Below are 15,456 nucleotides of genomic sequence, written 5' to 3'. Positions count from 1 at the left end.
GCAATTCTTTCTCCATTCAGTCTTACTCTTTTCTAAATCAGTGCGTTTGTGGTGTTTTTTGCTGGACTATGTTTGTAACACAACAGATCTCATTTTACAGCAATCTTTTAGTGTCCAGTTGTCAAAAGCAAACAAAAATAATTACTCAGCCTCTATCATGTGAAATGTAATTTGAGAGAGCTCAATTCTTCCCTGAGGAAAATCTAATTTAGTTTACTGCATTCCAGCTATGATTGGTTGCCTTCGTTTTCTTAACAACTAGAAAAGAAAATGTTAAGTTTTTAATAGTGAGTTAACCAGAAGAGATTTGATTAGTTTCCCATCTTGTTTTAGTCTGGTCCATAGGTATTAGCTAAATTCCAGAAGTTCATTTTCCTTTCTGAAGAAAATGTCTATTAAAATTTAAGTGAATTTTTATTCCATTATTGCTTGTTTGGGATAATAATTCTAGCTTCTATTTTTAGACCAAAAATACCACATGTACGTTTTATATAATAAATGTGGTTTATACTGTTTTATATTCTTAATCTGAGGTATAGAAGTTAATTGCCATTATTTTAAATTATTTCTTTTTAAAGATTGCGTCTATATTGAAAGTCGCCGGCCGAACACTCCATACTTCATCTGCAGTATTCAAGACTTCAAGCTGGTAAGCAGCGTTTTCCATGTTTTTTTCCTAAGATGATGGTGATATTGCACAGTCTATTACTATCCTTACCCTCCTGCTAGTAATAATATTTAACTTTGTCACTCCTGGCACAATGAGGTGCCCTGGTACAGGCAGAACTAGTCAGTCAGTTGGTACATGCAGAGAACTCTTAACGAAGTGTTATAATCCACATTGACCTAGGGCACATTGTTCTAGGGCAGTGTTTCTCAACCAGTGGTATGAGAATTCTTGGGGTACTTGAGAGAAGTCTGGGGGGGTACGTCAACACAACTGATATTTGGAGAAAACTGAATTTTTGTTTTAAGTTTTACAGCACTTGATTATTTTTGTACTTTTTACACCCAAAAATTTCATCGTCCGCCTGGCTATAATTAAGGTGTTTAAACAAATGTGTTGCAATGGTAGAAAAAAATTGTGCGTCTGAAAACTGTAGGTACTGTGGGTACTTATAATTGTTTTTAAAGGGGTACTTTATAAAAAAAAGGTTGAGAAACACTGTTCTAGGGGGACTTGGGGATGGTAGCTTACTGTTTTGCTGGAAATGCTGATTATGGCATTGTCTAGATACTGTTCTATAGTGATAAATTCTCTATAAATAAATGCTGAAAATGGAGTTGTGGGCTATAAAGAGTTGCGGTTTGGTATGTGGACTATGTAGATACAGAACTTGCGTTGAGATTGAATGCTTCCCTCACCTCTTAAAGGCACCTGTCATTAAAACTGAGTTTAAAAAAATCATTGAAATCTCCTTTCAAACCCTTCTATCTTAATGAAATTTTAATTCAACAGCACATGATACCACAGCATGAAGTTGAGAGAAGCATGAATCCCTTCACCCCCCCCCCCCAAATCCATAGCTTTGTAACTTGAAGTAAGTTTAAGTAGCTCCCTATGTCAATTTTAAGTGGGCAACACATTCTATAGAGTTACAGTACAGTAGGAAACTTCCACATTCCTCCTCCAGGTGTTACAGCGTAGGTCCGTGCTGTCCAACTAGTTTTGAAGTGGTAGCCACTACAGTTGTAACTGCTATAGTGAACTAGCCACCCTCAACTGGCCAAATAGCCACACGTGGTTAGCATGCTGGATACCATGGATGAGCTGTTAGTGAGGTCCTTAACTGAGAACCTCCTTTATTTTAGCGGCTTTTATGTCACAAATGTTTATATCATTTACAAGTTAAAGCAATAAATAATTACAGTGCCAGGTTGACACATTACTAGTTTAGATTACCTGCCATCTGTTTCTGCTAAAGGTCTCTTCGCTTTCTCTAGCTGCTCCCTCCACCCCACCTCCCCCTGTTAATTTTACATGGATGCAGTGTGGGAGAAGGTGTACTTTCCTTTCACCTGTCACATTGATAGCTTTCTTCAATATTTATGTCTATGCTTTTCTGTTTCTCTAGAGGCCTCCATTATTTACAGTATCCCTCCTTTCAGGTAACTTTTCATTCCCTTTCCTGACTACTCTGAAGCCTAGGAGCTTCCTGTGTCTCCAGCTTTTTGTTCCTGCTTCCATATTTGTTTCATTTTCTGTGATCTCTAACAAGAATAATGTGGGTAAACATGAAAAATACTTAAATGTTCAAAAAAAAAAAAAGAAAGTGTTGGCTTTTATCTACCAGGTTCCAGTAATGCGTTAAACCCCATTTGTACAGTTTTTGTACATTAGCAGGTGCCTTGGTGTTTCAGTGGAATCGCTCATGAAATGCTGAATTACGTTGTGATAGTTGCCATTCTGGGTAGAAGTTCCTGCTGAGTTACTGTAATTGCTGAGGGTATTAACAGCAATAAAAGCTGAAGCTTCTGTTGTTAGTATTGGTGTAATACAACACATAAAAGCTGTCTGGAAAACAATTTGGGAAGGAAAGTGCAGTATGTTTTGATCCTTAAAAACAACAATGACAAAAAAACAAAAATCAACCACCTCGCATGGTGCATCTTAAATTTGTTTTTGTTTTGAGGTTCTGTGTGTAGCTCACGCTTGCAGGGATGTGTAATGGTAGGAAAGCTGCTGATTCCTGTTTATAGAAGGAATATAGTTGTTGTATGCTTATCCCCTTCATTCTATAGGTTCTGTAATTCCCCTGATGGTTTTGTCAATAAAATCGTGGGCATAATGAACACTTAAAAAGAGACTGATGCTGGTTTTGCTAACAGAAAATGGATCTGGAGCATTTTTGTCACGGTTGATCTATCTGCTGAGGAAAGGGTCGTATGTACAATGGGAAGGACCCTTGAGCTCTTTCCTATGCCAAATTCCAACAAGAAAACACAATTTTGTTTTGCCCTTAGCAAAACATGTCAAGTGAAGCAGGGGAAAAAAACAACAGCTTTGAAATGTCACCAACTAATTAAGTTCATTATATTCTCCGTTATCATAAACTAAACATGGGTTTGGCTGCACAGCTGACAGCCTTGTTCTTTCTTACTGATAACCCTTTTAACTTGGTGGTTCTAGTGATTTTGGTGCAGTCTAAGGAGAGAACTCTCCCATCATTGTTTTTATACTGAGAAAGGGGGAGGAGGGAGAGCCATTGATTGTTGCCATTTGTAAAATGCAACAGTCATGGGTGAGTGACCTTGCTAAAATGATAAGCAGCTCTGCAACAGAGCTGAGATTAGATTCACAGGCTTTGTCTCCACTTCCAAGTTTAAAGTGCTTTAACATGGCAGTGTGGTCACACCAGCATTGGGTTGAGAGCTCTCCCAGTGCACAAGGGAAACTGTCTCCATGGAGGGAGTAACTAACAGTGCTGGGGGGCTCTACACTGGAACACAATGTTGTTAACTTGCTGTGCTGGGAGGGGGGTGTTTTCACACCCCCCAACGGAGAAAGCTATAGGGCAGTAACTTACTAGTGTAGACAAGCCCCCCAAAAAGTCTTAATTCATGGTCCACTGCCTGATCCTCTTGACGAATTACCCAGTTGTTTTGTGTCTAATTCTGTGTGGATAAAATGACCAGGGACTTGCACCTTTGGATAGGGCTAATGAAGTTCCCTTTTCGTTCTAAAAACTTAAACTGAAAACAGGCTTGAGTGTCCCAATAATAGGTCTTGTATCCTCATACCCACTACTCCTTATTGCAGAGTTTGACACCTAGTAATTTCAGTGATATATATCCAACCCTTCTCCTATTAAACAAAGCTGCTAGATAGACTCCGCAAGTAGCTGAGAACTTATGTTGACAGAGTTGCTCCCTTTTAGTTTTAATAAATTTTTTATTAGGCTAATTTTGTAATTAAAACTTTACTTCCTATCTCAACGCTGCTAAAAATTGAAGTGAGTTAAACAAAAAAGAGGAGGGAGAGCTAGGAAGACACCCAGCTTGATGGCTCTGTATGGTCTGACCTGCCACTTCTGCTTCTGGAGGTGAAAGGTTGACATGGCAAGTGTTATGGATTGTTTCCGAAAAGTCTGTAGTCTAATCTCTATATCCGTGCTGTCCAGTACACTAGCCACATGTGGCTGTTTGGCAAGTTGAATATGGCTAGTTCATTATAGCAGTAACCACTGTGGTGGCTACTGCTTCAGAACTGGTTGGACACCACAGCTCTAGAAAATAAACTGCCTAGGAAATAAACCAAAATTTTCCTCCCTTCTCAAGGTCTTTCAGTCTCCCACTGTCATAGCGTTTACATTGCTATTTTCTCACATTAGTATATTGCACTTATTACAAGTCCCTCTGTTGACTCTTTAACATGAATCTGTTCTTCTAAAAATACTAGCACATCTCTTTTGATTTTCCTGAAGAGTAGTTGCCTTTCACCAATGGCCATTAAGTCCCAGTGATAAAGCTTTAGTTTTCTCTTCTCTTCTCTCTTCTCTTCTCTTCTCTTCTCTCCTCTCTTCTCTTCTCTTCTCCTCTCTTCTCTTCTCCTCTCTTCTCTTCTCCTCTCTCTCTCTCTCTTCTCTCTCTCTCTTTCTCTTCTCTTTGTAGTTTCTCTCTCTGCTTGTCTTGCTCATGATTTTGTTTCACTTGGAGAGGTACAGTGTTGAGAAGCTGTTTCATTCTTTTCATAAGTTGCTCCTCAAGTGGTGTTAACAGGTCTAGTGGCAGTAGCAGACTTGGTTCCAAAGCTCATTCTTATAAACTTCACTTGGATCAGAAGCTAACCCTTGATATTGTAATGTGGTACCTGAAAGTCGAATGGGAGCTAGAGGAAAAAGAACAAGCGGTCTTAAAGTGATTTTGCCTTTCTAGGTACAACTGTATTAGAAAGTGGCACAGCATTTGTGATCCCCTAACAAACACATTTCAACAAGGGTCACCTCCTTCACATATTCAGGGTTGCATAAAACTAATTATAATGCAGTTGTGAAGTAAAATATGATGTGTGAGATCTGAAGATAAACCTGTGTCCTCTGGAATAAAGACTCGTGATGAAATTCTGGCCTCATTGACATCAGTAGCAAAAGTGTGATTAACTTGAGTAGCATAAGGTTCTGCTCCCTCTTTGGGCAACAGCTGTTTGAACTTGAAGCTTCCATGCATAAGCTGACTGTGGCAGTGCTGTGGAGTCCATTTTCTTTTTTCTAAGTTGCTTATAAACCAGTTTTGTACCTTTGCTTATGTCATAAGCAACCTGCGTAGCCTCATGCGTTTCAATGGGACTACTCAATATGTATCAGAGTTTCACAGCCTGACCCTTTTTGTTGGATGTGTGGTGGCTATTGAAGATTAATTTCTAGCAGACAACACCTCCAACATATTATCTTTTGTAACCCATACAGTCTTTGACAGGTGCTGGTAATATCTATCTGTACCCAGAACAGTCTTTCTTCTATCATATGTTAGTCATGCTGACCTAGAGCTGACATTCATTGTTTCATATGGTTGTAGCAAACTGGTAGAAGAGACATACTGAAATCAGTTACGTATAACATAGGTATCTGGCCTTGGAGTATCTAATAACTCAGCATAAAATAATCCACTCAGAGGCTGAATCTATATTGGTGGATCTAGGCATGAATAAAGGTTGCTGTCCCAGTCTCGGGCAGGAACTCACTGGAAACTAAATTTTCAGGTATAATAGCACTGTGCCCTTGCCAGGTGGGAGATGGTGTGCCTTTGCTAACAGTAGTTAGAGCCCTTATCTTTTAGACCAGGGGCCGGCAACCCCCCAGCACATGTGCCACAAGCAGCACGCGAGCTGATTTCCCGTGGCTCCCGGGGCAGGAACTTGTGCTGTGGCTCCAGCCTCAGACTTGCAGCTGTAGTAGGCTGGAACACTAGATCTGGCTTCCTGCTGGGAGGGGGCAGGGCGAGAGAGGTGCACACATCCCTGGGGCTGACCCTGTCCAGCCTGGGCATGCAGCTCCCGTGAGCTAAGGGGTTAACCCTCCTCCTATGCTACAGGCTTCCTGCTTCGGGGGGAATGGGCTGGGCTTGCTCTGCAGAGCCAGGGCTGGGTAGCTGGTTACGGGTGGTGTGTGGGGGCCCAGGCTGCTCCCCGCAATCTGTGCATGAGGGTGGGAAGCCCCTTCCCCAGTGCCCCTCTGCACCAGCTGGGGTGGAGACAGCCCTGGCATCTGCCTGCCCCAGAGCTGCAGCCTGCAGGCAAAAGGCTGGTCCTGGCAGGGAAGAGACTCTGCACATATCCCTCCCCCTGCCTCTCCACACCCTAGCCTTGCTGGTGAGTGCCCCTGGGGGCACAGAGATGTAAGGGTAGGAGGGGGTAAAGGAGGATGCAGGGGTAGAATGGGAGGGAGCAGGGTTGCACTGAGAGGAAATGGAATGATGCAGGTGATCAGGCTGTGGGGGCAGGATGGAAGGGAATAGGGGTTGCACTGAAGGGGCATGAGACGGTGGAGGAGATCATGGGGCTGAAGGGAGTGAGGCTGGAGCAGAGGGAAGATGAGTGGGGATACAATTTTACTTTCCTTTACTCCCTACTTCTTTGCCTCCTTTCCCAACTATTTGTCTGCATTTTCACTCTCTCACTTGTTCTGCATTATTCCCCCAACTCCCTCCCACTCCCCGACTCCCTCTCGTACCCCCACCTCCCACCCTCTCCTGCTGCCAAACTCCCTTCCAGACCCGGTCCTCCTCACCCTGTCCTGCATCCCCATCCCATTCACTGGCAGCCCTGTCCCACACATCGAGCCCCTCATTTTTGTTCCCACCTCAGAGCCTAAGGGGATCCACAAAGTCCACTAACTCTGGAACCCCAGAAGAGTAAATCTAGCCTATGAGAAGCCCTGAACCTCAGTCCCCCTGTCCCTTCTCCTCTTGTTGTGGGGGCTGGAGTGCCAGAAGAGTGAGTTGTTTCAGTTGGGGGCCACATAATTGAGGGTTGGGGGGGGGGGTTGGAAGAGATTTTTGCTTCTCGTGTGGTTCCTAACTAATTTTTCTGTGGGCCAGTGACCTTCAACCCAGAAAAGTTCCTCACCTCTCTATAAAAAAAGCAAACATTGAAACTTTTTGTGTTGGACATAATATTTTACTTTATTTAAAAATGAAGTTTTATAAACTAACATGAGAAAGTTAAAATGCTTAATCTGTTTAATAATGTAAATTAAACCATTCTCCCCAGCTACAGCACTAACAAAATGTGTCTGGTGTAATTATGTAATTAATAGTGAGTTTCCATTAGCAACTGGTAGTCCCCGGAAAGGAAAGCATTGAGCCAGGTGGTCCATGGAGTGGGCAGTAGAGAGAGCTCCTCCCCCATCCTGGGAGAAGGGTATGGCCCCAGGGCAGGAGGGTTAAATCTTAGCATGCCACTTCGGAAAGGTTGCTGACCCATTTTAGATCTTGTGCCACATGACAGCCTTTTCTCCCTGCCATTGCACCAATGCAGTATGTGGTACTAGCCATCACTATAAGGCAGAGGTGGGAAACCTTGCAGCCCCTGTCTTGCCTGGATCGGGCCCCTGAAGCTTGGCATGCCATCCCCATGCTGGCCTATGGTGGGGCTGCAGCACACAAAGGGTGCATCTACACAGCACCCTAAACTCGAAATAAGATATGCAATTTGCATATCTTATTTTGGTTGAATTTTGAAATAGCACATTTCAAAATTTGGTGCGTCTACACAGCGCCGTGTTTCGAAATAATGGGCTATTTTGAGACATCCCTTAACCTTTGTGGAATGAGGATTACAGGGATGCTGAAATAGGTCTCAAAATAGCGGACTTTTCAGTCAGAGAGCCACGGCAGTGAGGGGTTTTGTTGTTTTTACTTCTCACATGTGTATGGCCCCCTGACTGATTGTTTTCTGTGCGTCAGTGGCTGCTGACGCGAAAAAGGTTCCCCACCCCTCCTATAGGGAACCACATTCTCTTTAGAAAGTACTTTTAGGGATTGTTTATGGTTTAATGCACTCTTGAGAGAATGAATGTGAGCTTAATATATACAACTGTCAAAAACTTAAAAGAAACATCAATTTGTTATGATACGGTTTTGGAGGTAACTTTTTTCCTTGTTCTGGAATACCTTCAAAACATGTTAAATGAGCCTTTCATGAAAAGTCTCAACATTTTGATGAAAATTTCCATGAGGAAAACGGGATGATCTGATAGTGGAGGGTGGAAAACCGATTTTTGCTCAGAAAAAAAGATACATGAAGTAGAAAGGGTTTAACAATATTGCTTATTTTTCGGCACCAGCATCTCTGTGCCAATCATGAGTTTAATGATTATCACTCAAATTTGCTATGAAGGGACCACTTTTTGTTGTTGTTGCAGAATTTAATTGGATTACAGTGTTGCACTAAGGCCTGGGGGGAGGGAGAGGAAGATTCATCTAATTCTATTTAAGTTTCAATAAAGCTGAACAGTCAGCCATAAATTTTCTTAATAAATATTCAATGTTTGTATTTCAGGCTTTGACAATGCCACAGTTGACTAGCTAAAAAAAGTAAACTGCTTGGTGTACATGATGGTGGTTCACTGAGTGCTCTTTTGTTGAGAGCATTAGTATACTCAGCTTTTGACTTGGAGGCTAAGTGTAAAGTCTTTGTACATGATCAAACTCATTAGGAAAGTAGTATTTAATACTGTATGTCTTTCCTTGAAGACTGTATCGTCCTAGGCAGAGGGATTTGATGATCTAATGGGTTTTTCCATCTTCGCTTACCATGATTTTGATGAGAATTTGTGTTGAGTGTGGGTCTGAAGTATATACAGAAGAACCTTCAATAGAAAGGTTGGGTTTAGGGTTGAGCGAAGGAACAGAAAATATATTGGTTTAACGAATGCTTCCATGGGATTTATGAAACTGACTTTTTGCTCGTTATAAACATGATTTAGACATTTGAAAATGTCAATAATTAACCAGGTTTTTCCACCGCAGTTGAATGAACACACATTGGGAGTTGCTGAAGGGATGTTTGTGAGTGCCAGGCTGTGGGAACTGAAGTGTTTATCTTTGGGGTAGGGAAGGAAACACCAAGAAATACATTAAATTTACAAATGGGTTTAGGCCTATTGACCATCACACTCCCTTTTTTGTGAGGTCTTTACTTTTCACCTATTGCAAACACCTATTTTAGGACTGCCCCTCACAAGGCCTCTTCAAACACTGGAGCAAAGTGAGGTAGGAGGAAAATGAGGGCCACTTAGGCATTACAAAGGAATGCTTGTACCCTCCACTTACTTTGCAACACATCTTTATGCTGCACAACTTCCAAGAATCATCCATGTATTCTCTGTGTTTTTAAATTAACAGTTTTTAAAATACTGTTTTGATAATTGAGCAGACTAACGTACCCCGATTGTGAGCTTAACTATAAGAACTGGGTGTACCTCGAATGGCACAATAACGTACAGCAACAAATGCTAATGGAAAAAGTTGCAAGGGTGAGGCAGACTGAATTAGTACCAAAAAAAAGGCAGACTGATACTGTTCAAGGACTGCATTAAGATGACTTGTAAATAAGATTCCCATCTGCAGCCCTGGCAGGGTGGAGGTGGGTGCACCACCTGAGTCCCCCAACCTCCCTATGTTCAGGAGCGCCCTTATCCTTCCTACTTTCTAAGGGTGCCAGCTCCATCCCTTGGGAAGCTGGTGGTGGCTGCCCCTCGGGTGGACGGGAAGCCTGCTGAAGGTAGGGAGGTGGAGTGGGATCTCCAGTGAACCCGGGTAAATAAGAGGAGTAAAGAATTAGAAACGAATGGATTGGAATCGGTGTGTTGCATATTAGGCCTAACTGGGGGACAGGATAAAAGGAGTAGCCTCTTCAACTTGTCACTCTCTTTTTGGGTTCTGTAACAAGTAGTGATTCACTGCTGCGTTGCCTCCTGCTGGTTTCCTCAGGAATTATTTCTTCAGCCTTGGAGGGTCCTCTGCTGGTCAGTGTCTGACCCTCAGTTACCTGTCTTCTTCACTGGTTCAGGCCCCGTGTCCCTCCTGTCCACAGTGCTTTTTTCCTCACAGTGCCCCGCACTCTGGGGTCCTCTCTTCCCAGGGAACCCCCGACCTTTATTCCCACTTTGCCTCAGTGACTTACTGCCATCTAGTCCCTGTGTCAGGGTCAAGCTGGAGTCTGAAATGGCCACTTACTATTGGCAAGAGTGGATGTGCTGCCTTCTGCTGCCCTGGCTGCCTTCCTGCAGCCTAATGTACCCTCAGAACTTGCGAACCAGGCCTCAGCTCCCAAGCTCTGCCTGCCCTTCCCCAGCACTTCTCTGCCTCCGTAGCTTCTCTAGCCAGGTCCTTTCTACTCAACAGCTGGAACAAGAGTCTCCTCTCCAGGAGCCCCTATTTATACAACCCCAGCTGGGCCCCAATTGGCTGCTGTTTGCCTCAACTGCTAGCAACAGTTGAGTCTCAGCCTTCTCCGAGGCTGGGTTTAACCCTTGTACCACCTGGAGCAGAATGATTGCCTCTCTACAGGTTCTTAAAGAAAAACTGGTAGAAAAACTGATGGCTGAACTAAACTTCAACCATCATGACTGCCCATCCCCACCATCTCTTTGGAAACTTGGATCATCTGGATCCTAATTCTGAGAAATGTGCTGACCAGATCGAGTTCCAAAGAGGCTCAGATAACATCATCATCTCCACTGAGTCCAGTGGTGATATTGGATTGTGTCCCTCCCATGCCATTCTCTCCATGTATTCTTTCTTCCCTGGCTTGTTTTGCAACATTGTGGTAAGTTCAATTAGTCAAGAGGCAGTTAAAAGCAATACCTTAAATATCCCAGTGCTGTTACAAGTTCGCCAGGTGGGAGTAAAACCATGTCTGTATTAAATGGAAGATCAATGCTGTGGAGGTCGATTCTCTGGCCTTTGATTTAATGTGTCTAGTAAAGAGTCGCTAAATCGAACATTGAGGGCGCCTATGTCAACTCTGGCACTCCTCAGTCACGAGGAATAAGAGAACTCGACTGTAGAGCTTCTCCCATTGACCTGCTGTGAGGATGCCAGAGAAATCTGAGTTAAGGTGAAGTCAATTTCAGGTATGTTATTTATGTAGTTGGAGTTGAGTATCTTAGCCGACCTTCTGGCTTAGTGTAAACCGGTCCTGACTGATAAGATCGTGTGCTGTCCCTTTTCTTCCCAAGCAGTGATATTGCAAATGGAAGTGCATGTCAGAAACAGAAGATGCATTTTCTATATTTAATAGTCTTCTCTCCCCCTCTCCTGTGGCATTATTTTATATGAAACCAAGCCTGGGCTCACAGAACCCAAGTTCTAAAGATATACAGCCCACTCTGCTTTTGTTTCAGACCTGAGATGCACTAAAGTGAGTGAGTAAACTTTATCATTCATTGTCCTCCTCAGAGGTTTCATACCATTGAGTTTTTACCATGGACCTGATTTTGTCAGAGCATTTACAGCTCCCACTGACTTCAGTTGGAGTTGTGGGAGCTCAGCACTTCTGAGAACTGGCCCAGTAGTTGTTAGTTTTTTGGCTTGGTCTGGTATCGTATAATGCTGGGTTGCTTTCTCTAAAGCTGATCACGTGGAAGTGAGAGGTTATTCTTACCATTTTAAGTAAGTGGTGATTCATGGCCTGTGGCAAATGTGTGAACGGAACTCTTCATGGAGCTGCAGCTAGAGGTGAAAGTAAGCCGATGCACCCTGGCTGGGGCACCCCTCTGCATTGGGAGGGGCAAAGCATTCACAACCTGGCTCCCAGCTTCCTGTAGGCTGCCATGCTTCGCAGCAGGCAGGTTAGAGGGGTTGGCTGGGGGCATGCTCCAACCTACACTTACTGTTGTATCACAGCTGCCACCCCTCTCCCTCCAAACCCCTCCCCCCCCCAGGGGAACAGGTTGTGATAGGACAGTATTTGTAAGTAGGGATGTAAAAAGTTGTTTAAAAATGTAAACTGAAGTATACTGCAGAGCCTGCAGCAAAGCTGGCTCCCTGGGAGCGGGGCTGGCAGGGGCTGCTAGCCCTGCTCCAAGGGAAGCTTTGCTGTGGGCTCTGCAGTAGGTTTATACTCCAGAGCCCTCAGGGTGACAGCTGGCTTCTTGGGATCAGAGCTGGCAGGGACTGCTAGCCCTATTCCTGGGGAGCCAGCGTGTAACCATAACAGAAACCAATAAGCTGATGCTTATTGGTTTCTGTTTACACAGTTACACTTTGACATCCCTACCTGTAAGACATTTGTTCCTTTCACCCCCTAGCTGCAGCTGATGAGATTTACTTCTACCGTGTCATTGTGTTACATTGTTAGGGTTGATGTTACTGTTAGGGTTCATTTTAATGTTTGGATTTTAAGAAATGGGTTAAACTCTGAAATTTGTGTAAGGGCTTGGTATGAAAGTATACTTCAGAGAAATAAGAGTATCACTAGTTCGTTTGGAAGAAAAGTTTTTTGTTTTCAGTGTACTTGGTACAATGCAGAACTCAGGTGCTTCACAGCATGTTTGTGTAAAAGAACACTTAAGGAAACATTTAGTTCTGTTTGCATGTAGGGTTACTATGGGATGTCTGAGGGAGGAGGAGACAGTTCCTTTAATTAACTGTCTACCCCCCACATGAGAGACAGACAGAATTCTGCCCATTAAATACCACACATTTTTTGGTACCAAAACAGGTCAAGAGTAAGGCTAAACTGAGCATTTTAAAAGGTGCTATTTTAAATCTCATACCTTATTTTCATTCCTCTGAAACTGGCTCACAAAGATCACTAGTAGCCAGCTGAGATCTACCAGTGCCAGGTTCAAAAACCAGCTGCACATTGTAGGAGTCTTTCAGCTCCTAAAGTTGGTAGGGCTTCAAGATGGAGTTAAGAACAGCAGAAAAATATTTTACAAATGTTCCTGTTGCTCTTGTTCCTTGACGTAACAAAAATTTGGAAGACAGGTAAGTATTGTACTGACCCAGTCAGCACATCTACTGTTGAATTGTATCCTGATTTTCACGATACTAGTGAATTTTTCTCTTCCCATCAGCCAGTTTTTCTAGTTATTGCCCTCCATCCTGTTGTTGCTTTCTATAACTGAGTTCTTCTGCATTTTTCATATCCCTGTTGCTTACTAAATAACTGGGATTTGCTGAACTGATTGCAAATTTTACTCATTATATTGATTTCGGCAAACATTTTGTCTTTCTGTTAATTCTGGGTGACTGACTCCTTGCAATTGATTACCAATATTTCTGTTGGCAGCGCAAGGCTCTGTATGCTGGAAATGTAAATGTAAAGATGGTGGTTCTTACAAACCCGCTGTACTGTGTTTCTAAGGGATTCTATAGGAAGCCCATAAATCTTCTGGCAGCTGACACAGTGCAGCATAAAAGTAACTTTATTGATCTTTAAAGACGAGGAGTGTTTCCAAAACCATTTTAGCCTGATCTGAACCTGATCCAGTTGGCAAATATTTCACCAGGCACTGAAATCTAATAAATTCTACAGATATACACAGATCTAATACAGTGTAATGATAGAGCTGTGGGAGAAAAAAAATTGATTATAGGGTTCCAGATAATATCATTAACTGTTCTTGCTATAATACACCAGATGTCTTCACTAATAGACAATTTTTTTGTTAATTTAGTTTTTATAGGATCACATCAATAATTTAAATTTGTTAAATCGACAATCTAAGCATTCAGGTATAAATTTTAGTGAGTATATGTGTGTGCACAAAAATCATGGCATAAACTCACAGGTGTCAGTGTATATATGTCCATATGTAAAAACTTGACCTGAAATTGGGTTATTGTAACAGGAACCTTAACTTTTTCATTACTAACTAATAACCTATTGTTTAATGTGTTCTGTTGAAGGAATGGTTAAGGGTGAGGCGAGGGAAGCTGAAACATAGGAATGAAAAATATTTGGAATGAATCCCTTCTTGATCAGATAAGAACGATTTTTCCTTCTGCCTGCAGTACCAAGTTGTTTAAATACAAATTACATGGCAGTGAAACAGATGTCTTCTCCAAAGCAAAAAGATGTGCGGTGCTGTAAAACGGGCTTAAAGTGAACATTTGTTTTCTTCGTAATGGAATGTACTGCAGTACTGCAGTACATAGTTCATTTTTGTTGCACCTGTGTGTTTCTCCATTAGAAGAACAAGATGCCCTTGTGTTTGAGTTGGATCACACACAATACCCATTTTTAGCCAGTGCTTTTGGTATGCTCTCAAGACAGCAGTTTTGTTGAAGTGACAGATTACATAATTATAAGAATGCAAACTAGTGCTGCTGTAGCTCACTAGCTATTGTATTTGTGTTGGCGACTCTTTGCATGCTTATCCGTATGGGTATGCTCTGTGGACCTGAGACTGCAGACTTCTTGCAAGCAGTGTCCATTAGTCCATGCTCTTTGCTCTTTTTCCCTCATGCTCCTGCCCAAGGACAGTGAGGGCAGTGCAGAGTGACTGCCTCTCCAGTTACTTCTGCTACGTGGCCGAAGTCAGAATCTTCAGTGTCGTGGAGATTCTCCTTTATCTTCAGCTTGAGCTTGGTCTAACCTTTAAATATTTCAAAGTTTTCTACAGTTTTAAATGTAATTAGTGTGACTAGTTTTATTAGTGTAGCTAATGAATGAAAAGTATCCTCCACCCCAAGGAAATCTCCTCCTTCTCTAGTATGGGGAATAGGTTATGCTCAGCTTTAAAAGCTGTCTGCTCTCCATGTTCCTTCTTGGTCAGTGATGACCATGAGCACTGCCTTTATTGACTTAGAGAAATGTGTATCTCCATCTGTTTAAGTAATCATATCACTGCTGAAAACTTCAGCAGTTACATGCGGGGGGTGGGGGAGGTGGCTGTCACTCCGCGCTGTTTCCTCTGTGTGTGTTATGGGTCAGCAATGTCCCTGTTGTCCAGACCTATCCTCACCTTGAATGTTTTGGTGCTGTCAAGAGAAATGTGCAATGAGGAAAAAAGTCCACCCCCCTCATTCTGTCTACTATCCACAGCTTTCCTTCAACAAAACTGATGATACTGCTTATTTGAGCTGGATCTGATCTTTCAACCTCAGGCGAATCAGATGTACTGGAAGAACTGTCATTGATTCCACTGAGGGAATGGAATTCAGATAAGAAATTAAGAGCTTCCTGGAACCAGCCTTGTCTAGCCTTATGCCTTGGGGACCTCTGCAACCCAACTTTGACCATTCATTTAGGCCCTGTATGGGCCCCTGAAGCTGGTACACATGACATCCTGGGTCTTTGCCGTCTAACAGAGAGTTATATAATTTCTTCCCTTAAGGCAGTGGTTCTCAGCTCGTTTCAATCCCTGGACCATCAGGCCAGTCAAAAAATTTTCATGGACCACCTCCTTTTTGAGACATGATTAAAAAAAGAGCAGACAATTAACATTTTTGTTTGAAATTTATTTACTAACAGATTTTTGCATTCTCTTCTCACTGACAAGCTTT

General features: G+C 42.6%; 1 protein-coding gene across 5 annotated transcripts in view; it reads left to right on the top strand.

Annotated features, from left to right (window-relative positions):
• Positions 1-15,456, top strand: part of RERE (arginine-glutamic acid dipeptide repeats) — a 473,712-nt gene that overhangs the window by 195,873 nt on the left and 262,383 nt on the right. For all 5 annotated transcript variants that reach the window (XM_075906794.2, XM_075906795.2, XM_075906799.2 and 2 more), the window contains one exon: positions 579-649. In XM_075906794.2, coding sequence (XP_075762909.2) covers positions 579-649 — 71 coding nt within the window. The remainder of the gene's footprint in view (positions 1-578; positions 650-15,456) is intronic.

Source organism: Pelodiscus sinensis, chromosome 24 (assembly GCF_052426305.1).
Source record: "Pelodiscus sinensis isolate ZL-2025 chromosome 24, ASM5242630v1, whole genome shotgun sequence".
In the NCBI taxonomy this organism is placed as follows: Eukaryota; Metazoa; Chordata; order Testudines; family Trionychidae; genus Pelodiscus; species Pelodiscus sinensis.
Note: the sequence above shows the minus strand (reverse complement) of the source record. Positions and strands in the feature narration are given on the sequence as shown.